The following is a 9,187-nucleotide window of genomic DNA, read 5'->3' on the forward strand; positions in this document are numbered from 1 at the left end:
ACCCAAACCAAACCAAAACCAAAAAAAAAACACCCAACAATGTGGATATCTTGTATGTACTGGTATGAAAATACCTCCAAAAATAAAAGTACAGTACTATGACTTTATTATACTACCTTTTGGATTAAACACACACACACACACACACACACACACCACACACACACACACACACACAATTTGAGACAGAGTCTTGCTCTATTGCCCAGGCTGAGGGAAATAGTGTGATCACAGCTCACTAAAGCCTGGGCTCAAGCGATCCACCTGCTTCAGTCTCCCTAGTAGCTAGGACTACATGCGTGTACCACCACACTCAACTAATACTTTTATTTTTTGTAGCGATAGGGCCTTGCTATGCTGCCCAGGCCAGCCTCAAGTTCCTAGGTTCAAGTGAGCCTCCTGCCTCAGCCTCCACCTCCTGAGTAGCTGGGACAACAGGTATATGCCACCATGTCCAACTATTACTAAATTTTAAAATGTAACATGCCAAAACATAAAAATATTCAAAACCAATATTAAGGGTCTTAAACCAACACTGACTTTAGATGGAAGAATGACTATAAAGCATGTGCATGACTTGCATTACTATTTTTCTTTTCTTCTGGAAAAGAAAACTTTTTTAAAATTTTGATTTTACTTTTTTACTTTTTAATAAAATAGAGACGGTTTCACCACGTTGGCCAGGATGGTCTCGATCTCTTGACCTCGTGATCTGCCCGCCTCAGCCTCCCAAAGTGCTGGAATTACAGGCGTGAGCCACCGCACCTGGCCAAGAAAACTTTTTTATGCATTAAAAATTTTTCATAAACTTTGAATTTGTAAATATACAATCACATTCACCTAAAATAAACTTATTATGTAGTTCTCTCCATGAAAACTGAATCCTATTTTAGGAGTTTGTTCAATAAAAGTAACATTGGAAAATAAAAAAAGTGGGCAAATTTCTCATCAAAACCTCTATTCCTTCAATAAATATTTAGAGGCAAATGTTCAATCAAAAATCTAAAGATAAATATTTGTATTTTGCAAAATTACCAAGTTTAAAATTGGGATCGAGATAAGGGGAGAACAGTAAACTAGTACATAGACACATAAGTTTTCAAAAGTCCTGGTTGTGCTGCTACCCCTACACCAAAAGAGCTTTTTTTTTTTTTCTTTTCTTACCACTGCAGTTAAGACTTTCATACGGAACAAAAGAGCTTTTAAAATTATTTTTTGACTCAGAGTTAGCTTCTGATAAACAATAATAAAATGACTAAAGAAGATAGGAAGTACATTCTCTAATACAGAATAGCCTGGAGTTTGCTCTTTTTTTCCACCGAAGGGAACTATCCATAACAATGAAATTAACATATAATGTATTACATGATATAGAATAAATGTAGGCAGGGCACGGTGGCTCATGCCTGTAATCCCAGCACTTTGCAAGGCCGAGGTGGGAGGATCACCTGAGGTTGGGAGTTTGAGATCAGCTAGGATGACATGGCAAAACCCCATCTCTACTAAAAATACAAAAATTAGTTGGGTGATGTGGTGGATGCCTGTAATCTCAGCTACTCGGGAGGCTGAGGCACAAGAATCACTTGAACCCAGGAAGCAGAGGTTGCAGTGAGCTGAGATCTTGCCACCGCACTCCAGCCTGGGCGACACAGTGAGATCCTTTCTCAGATAGACAGATAGATAGAGAGATAGATAGATAGGTAGATAGATAGATAGATAAATAAATGTAAAATGTGCATGAAAGTGCTTTGCAAAATACAGTGTATAATACTGATACATATGAAGCACTGCTAAAATTACTGAACTGTTAAAAAAGAACTTGTCAGATATCATTTTGGCTTCAGTTTAAGTGATTCAATAGTCACATTGCTGAGCTATGACTCAGTCAACAAGCATTTTACAAAGTACTGGGGATGCAGTGCTCCATGCGGGGATGTGTCATGCATATGCTTCTGAGTTGCACGGTAACTACACATACCCTTGTCCCCACAGAATGTTCAGACTTATGCATTTATAAGTCAAATGGCTACAAACCTTCATTTTAAAGACCGGCTGGAATTCTTTCAGAGCAGATAATAATTTAATTTGAATTGAGGCTCTTTCAGCTTCTTTACCATCTGCGAAAACATCAAAGAGGGCATCCAAAGCTTCTCCTGCTACCACAAGGGAAGGATCTTTGGTGGTAACCTCAAGCAGAAAGCACCCAATGTTCTGGAAACAAGAAAACACATTTACTATGACTAACACCAGTCTCCAAAACGAGTACCAACTTTGACTGTGGCAATAACTCATGCATGCTATTTTATATACAAATGCCAAGGAAAAATTAAAACTTTTAAGAGATTAGACTTAAATACTTATGAACATATAAAGTATAATATAAGCAAGATAAATTAAACATGTTATAGTTTATATTCCTAAATAAAGTGAATTAAGATCCATAAAAGATGTATGACTTTGGAAATCACTAAACTTTCCCCACTACCTCTCTCAAAAAATCTTGCTCCGTGATGTCAAAATGCAAAGAAATCTTATCTGTAACAACAACAATAATGACAACAACAATAACAATCTTCTTTTAAAAGCATAAGAAAAACATTCTGAGGCCAGTTGCAGTGGCTTACACCTGTAAGTCCAGCAATTTGGGAGGCCAAGGTGGGGAGGATTGCTTGAGCCCGGAAGTTTGAGACCAGCCTGAGCAATCTCTAAAAAAAACATAAAATAGGACTGATCTGAATCTAATCTAGTCTGTAGACCTAACTGCCATTTTGCAGCAAATACAAGGATAAAAGAACAAGTTTACCACCACAAGGAAGCAATCAGACAAAGCTGGAAGGTTGGACACTATACAGGACAACTGATCCAGGAGCTGAGAATAACCAGGTGGTGCTGGGCAAGAAATGTTCAAGAGTAGCGGAGATAGAAGACCCCATGGCAAGCACAACATGTGGGCTTCTGCAGTTTAAACAAGCTATCTGTAAACAGATACTTTTGAGGCAACTGTAAAATTGTGAATGTGGACCAGGAAATTACACATATTAAGAAATAACTGTTGCCAGGCGCAGTGGCTCAGGCTTGTAATCCCAGCACTTTGGGAGGCCGAAGTGGACAGATGGCTTGAGCCCAGAGTTCAAGTCCAGCCTGGGCAACATGGCAAAACTCTGTCTCTACTAAAAATGGAAGGAAAAAAAAAGCTAGCTGGGTGTGGTAGTTCATGCCTGGAGTCCCAGCTACTCAGAGACTGAGGTGGGAGGATCACCTGAGCCCAGGGAGGTTGAGGCCGCAGTGAGCTGTGATCATACCACTGCACTCCAACCTGGGAAACAGAGAGAGACCCTGTCTCAAAAAAAGAAAAGAAAGAAAGAAAAGAAAGAAATGATTGTTAATTGTGTAAGGCATGACCATGGCAGTTAATTAGGAAACTGTCTCTATTTTGAACCAGTATGTCTCTATTTTGAACCAATATGAATTTTGAACCAATAGGGCAAAATACCACAATGTCTTCAATATATTTTAACATACCCAGTAAAGAAACTATATGAAATACATATGATAGAATATTAGTGACTGTTAAATCAGCTTATGGGTACACAAAATTCATTGTACTTTCCACTTTTCTTCATGCTTGGAAATAAAACTAAATAAAAAACATTTTTAAATGTTGTATCTAAATAAATAAATAAATGTTCTATCTGAGAAAAACATCCTGTTCCACTAAAATGGAGCTTGGAAACTATAGTCCCAAGGGAGGCTGTGATTACATGTACACCTGCTCATTCATATATGTGAACACATCCATGCCACACAGCCACACTTTCATTTACCTGTATATATAGCAAAACTCCTACAATGATACAGAAGAAACAGCTAACAGTGGCTGCCTCTTCAGAAGCAAACTAGGGAACTGGAAGTTTAGGAGTGGAGGTGAATCTTTTATTTATATATACTTTTATACTTTAAAAAATGTTTTCTGCCCAGGCTTGGTGGCTCACTTGAGATCAGGAGTTCGAGACCAGCCTGGCCAACATGGTGAAGCCCCATCTTTATTAAAAATACAAAAATTAGCCAGATATGGTAGTAGGCACCTGTAATCCCAGCCACTCAGGAGGCTGAGGCAGAAGAATTGCTTGAACCCAGAGATGGAGGTTGCAGTGAGCCAAGACTGCACTATTGCACTCCAGCCTGGGTGGAAGAGTAAGACTCCATCTCGGGGGGGAGGGGGAAAAGCTTTGCAAATATCATTTTTCCAAAATAGATTCTTAAAAACATCAGTCATCACTGCAAAGTTCTTAGCAAGTTAAGAGGTACTTTATAATAATGAATTTATTATCCATTAGTCAGTCATCAACACTTCAACAATTATTAGCACACCAAAGGGTAATTTTACTATGACTATCCTTGTGATTACTAGTTACGCTGTACTCCTAACAGTGTAGTTTGTGAGTAACCATGCAAATATGCTGAGTGAATTCCTAGTATATTGGCACTACTAGGGTTGCTGCTTAACATTTATGGAGTGGTATTAGAATTAACTGTGTGGTATTTTTCAGAATGCATGTTTCCTGGTGTGCAAGGAAATGGCGTGGATTGTTCCTTCATCAGCAGGAGAATGTAACACGCATACATTGTATGCAACAGCAAAGGCAGAGGGTATCTTTAAAAACTCTGAATTTGCCCTTTCACAAAAGACAGGTTTATTTTTTTTAAAAAGTACCTCTGGAGTAATGTTAAATTGTAAAATGTGGTTCAAACTTTCAAGTACTTAATTAATACACATAGTTAGATCAAGCCGAAGGGGATATCCTAACAATACAACTGAACAGAACAACTTGATATGACTTCTCTTCATGTCCACAGAAGTTTTAAAAAATCCTACACCAACAGTTCTTCTTCTCTCATTTCTAATTATTTAACATGTTAGGTCAGAAGCAAATTGTTTTACCTTAAGGGTTTCAAGTGTGCCATCTTCTTTGGCAAGGACGCTACCGGTGATTCCTAAAATGCTAACGACATTCACTCTAACCCCGACATTGCTACTATGAATGCCTCCTTTGCATAATGTCATCAGCTGATCAGGAGTCATGCACTGTTGAAAGAGAAGAGGAGAGTATTTACAATGTTAATCGGAATCAATTCTATCAGCATGAAAAACAGGACTGACAGGAATCTCTTCTACAGGCTGCAGGATTTTGAGTGACAAAAACTCCTGGCAGGTAAGTTACTATTAATATGTATTCCAGTTCTCCCAGAAAGAGCTGGTAATTCTGAACTAAGGTAAGCTCTGCTCATGTTGCCATCCTTACCTAACATAAAGGGGCTCCAGGTCCCATTCATTTCATTTGAAGAAGACTTTCATTCTAGATTTACAGACTAAAGACATTCCAATTATTTTTTAATATTAATATTTAAAAAAAGGCTTTGAAAGTATAAATAGGATTATGTACCTTTAAAAAAATTGGCTGAGTCTATACACGATAAGAACTTACTTTGAGATGCTTGCATCATCATAAATTATTAGAGACTGTAAAAACCATTGTATTATACAGTGCTTATACCATGTAGTGGATAATTTTCAGTTTAAGGCTGGGCATGGTGGCTCACGCCTATAATCTCAGCCACTCGGGAGGCTGAGGCACAAGAAATGCTTGAAGCTGGGAGGCAGAGGCTGCAGCGAGCTGAGATCGTGCCACTGCATTCCAGCCTGGGCAACAGAGTGAGACTCTATCTCCTATAAGCAGCAGCACAGTGTGGTGATGAAAGGCTTGGAATCTGGAACCAGGCACCCTGGGCTCAAATCCTAGTTTCACTACTTACCACTCAGGTGTGCCCCTATACTGGACGAATTTATTTTTATTTTTTGTAGACATGAAGCCTCACAAAGTTGCCCAGTCTGCTCTTAAACTCTTGGGCTCACGCAATCCTCCCGCCTCGGGCTCCGAAAGTGTTGGGATTATCAGCATGAGCCACCGTACCTGGCCCTGAGCATAGCTTTGAGTAATTTTCCTTAACCACCACACTGATCCCATAAGCTGCTGCTTACATACCAGAGGAAAGCAACAAAAGTACTTTGCATTCCTATAGGCCCTAGAGTATAAGGTTCTCTGGTCCATCCAACAGCCACATGCAGGCTATGCATCCCATTACCACTTCCGTTTCTTAGAAACTGAGGGTCAAATTATGCTTTTCAAAAAAATTCTTAGTTTTGGAAAGCTAAGGCGAGAGGCTCACTTGAGGCCAGGAGTTCAAGACCAGATGGGGCAACATAGTGAGACCTCATCTCTATTAAAAAATTTAAAGATAAATAAAAGTATAAAAAATTTTAAAAGCATTAAGAAAAAAATCATATAAAGAAAAAAGAAGCAGAGTGGCGCAGCAGAAGCATGCTGGGCCCATAACCCAGAAGTCGATGGACTGAAACCATCCTCTGCTACCAAAAAAAATAGTGTTGTTGTTAGCAGTAACAAGCGCATTGTTATTTTGATACTATTAAGTACATTCTGTAGGATAAAGCAAGTAATTTTAATGTCACTATAAATTTTAATGTTACTACAGCAAATAATTTTAATGTCACTGTACAGAAAATAATTTTAATGTCATTTGATGTCACTATAAATTTTAATGTCACTGCTACAAAGTACATTCTGTAGGAGAAAGCAAATGATAAAATTTTTGAAAAATCTTTTCTTTCTTCTTTTCTCTAATTTTAATTTTTTAAATTATCTATTATTATTTTTTAAGCCAGTCCAACTTGGCAGTGGGGGAGCTGTATACTAACTTTAGTGACACTAATGTTAGTAAGTTCTGATAACCCACTACCATCAGACCAGAAAAATTAAAATAAGAATTTTAATGTCACTAAGGTATCCTTTTGTGCACAATGTACCTGTTTGGGTACAAATATGTCTTTTTTTGGGAGCACAGAAAGATACAAATATAAAATAAAAAATGAAGTAAAAACATTGTACCATTTTTTATTTAAGCCGGAAATTATCAGGACGAACTTACTATTTTTTGTCTCCTAAAAAAATGCTTATTTCCTAGCTATTTCCACTAAAAAGACCTAGAAGCAATGACAACATGGTAGGAATAAGCACTCCAAACTTCACTTTCCCCACTAAAGAAATCAGAGCTCCTTGGAAAAGTAACTGATTCCAGGGTTGTTTTTTTGGGGGGGGATGCAGTTTCGCTCTTGTTGCCCAGGCTGGAGTCCAATGGTGTGATCTCAGCTCACTGCAACCTCTGCCTCCGGCTTCAAGCGATTTTCCTGCCTCAGCCTCCCAAGTAGCTGGGATTACAGGTGCACGCCACCATGCCTGGCTAATTTTTTTATCTGCAGCAGAGACAGGGTTCCTCCATGTTGGTCAGGCTGGTCTTGAACTCCTGACCTCAAGTGATCCACCCACCTCGGCCTCCCCAAGTTTTGGGATAATAGGTGTAAGCCTCTGTGCCCAGCCAGATTCCATGTTTTAAGCAAGAAAATTACAAGCTGAACCTGGGACATCTTATGCCTGGAAGCAAAAGTGATCAAAAACGTAAAATTCTTGTCAAAGAGACATAGAAGCCAATTTGAAGGGACTCCTACAAAGATGGGATGATTTTGGCAGCAAAAAGCATGACTGTAATGGAATGAAATAAAAATTATAAAAAACCCTGAGTTCATAATGATACTAAAAAGAAAAAAAAAATTCACTGGTCACTTTTGGAGATTGCTAGGGCATCTGTTCTGATGAGACTTTCTTATTTACAGAAAAATAACAAATAATAAATATAGCTAATTACAGAAAAATAATAAATAATAAATACAGCTAATAAATACACACACAAAAAAGACAAAATTAGGATATCTCTATTCTGCAAGCCACTAATGACATAATGGAGCCAGGTAACCACAATCACTGTTGTAAAACCATTAAGTGAACCCACTAATTAATCTCAGCATCACTATTTTATGATATTACGTGATTTGTGATATAAATGTAGGAAAGATATACAGCACTATGAATTATTCTTGCCAAAGAATCTGGACCTGTCTAGATTACTTATGATAAATTAAAAAAATAATAATAATCTGGACCTGGATCTAATTAAGGCTCTAGACCTAGCTCCTGGCTCACAGAAAACATGGGAGACAGTGGCATGCTGAATGATGCCATCATGAAGTGTCAGCCAAATCTGCCAGTGAGGAAAACACTATGGAACAAAATGAGAGTTTCTTTAACAGGTTAAGTGTATGGGAAAGAGGGGTAGTGAGGGAAATGTTATAGATCAAGAGATTTAAGAATGTGTGAATACACTAAAACCACTAAACTGTACACTTTATTTTATCTATTTATTTATTTTTGAGACAGAGTCTCACTCTGTTGTCCAGGCTGGAGTGCAGTGGCGCAATCTCAGCTCACTGTAAGCTCCACCTCCCAGTTCAAACAATTCTCCCTGCCTCAGCCTCCCAACTAGCTGGAATCACAGGCGCCCACCACCACGCCCAGCTAACTTTTGTATTTTTAGTAGAGATGGGGTTTCACCATGTTGTCCAGGGTGGTCTCAAATTCCTGACCTCAGGTGATCCACCCACCTCGGCCTCCCAAAGTGCTGGGATTACAGGCGTGAGCCACTGAGCCCTGCCATGTTAAAAGATACTAAGGCAATCTGGGAAAACTGAACTCAGACTGCAAAAGGATAAGAAATATTTGTTAATTTGGAGGCTTGGGGTGATGATACTGGGGTTAAGATTTTTAAATTTTCTGTCAGACATGCATAGTGAACTACGTAATAAAGTACTGATGGGTCAAATATGATTTGCTTTACAATACTTCAGGAAACAAAAATAAGGACTCAGTGAGATGAATGAAACCATGTCACAGCAATGATAAGATGCTAATAACCTGCTGAGGATGGGCAATCATGCATGCAGCCTCACAAAATTCTCTCTGCTTTGGGTATGGTAGCGCATACCTGTAATCCCAGCTACTTTGAAGGATGATGTGGGAGGATCTCTTGAACCCAGGAGACTAGCTTGGGCAGCACAGTAAGACCCCAACTCAGAAAACAAAACAATACAATTATCTCTGCTTTCAGGAATGTTTGAAAATGTCCTTAGTAAAAAGTAACAAAAGTGATGAGGCACCTATGGGAGATGAAGTGCACATGGATCACTGTGGAGGGTCAGGAGGGCATGCTTGCAAAGTCT

The 9,187-nt window shown here is 38.7% G+C and overlaps 1 protein-coding gene across 3 annotated transcripts in view; it reads right to left on the reverse strand.

Annotated features, from left to right (window-relative positions):
* HEATR3 (HEAT repeat containing 3) overlaps positions 1-9,187 on the reverse strand; it is a 42,199-nt gene that overhangs the window by 4,249 nt on the left and 28,763 nt on the right. For all 3 annotated transcript variants that reach the window (XM_017530164.2, XM_037739138.1, XM_037739137.1), the window contains 2 exons: positions 4,943-5,086; positions 2,035-2,211 (listed from right to left, as the gene is read on the reverse strand). In XM_017530164.2, coding sequence (XP_017385653.1) covers positions 2,035-2,211; positions 4,943-5,086 — 321 coding nt within the window. The remainder of the gene's footprint in view (positions 1-2,034; positions 2,212-4,942; positions 5,087-9,187) is intronic.

The sequence above is a fragment of the Cebus imitator genome, unplaced genomic scaffold (genome assembly GCF_001604975.1).
Source record: "Cebus imitator isolate Cc_AM_T3 unplaced genomic scaffold, Cebus_imitator-1.0 Scaffold63, whole genome shotgun sequence".
In the NCBI taxonomy this organism is placed as follows: Eukaryota; Metazoa; Chordata; class Mammalia; order Primates; family Cebidae; genus Cebus; species Cebus imitator.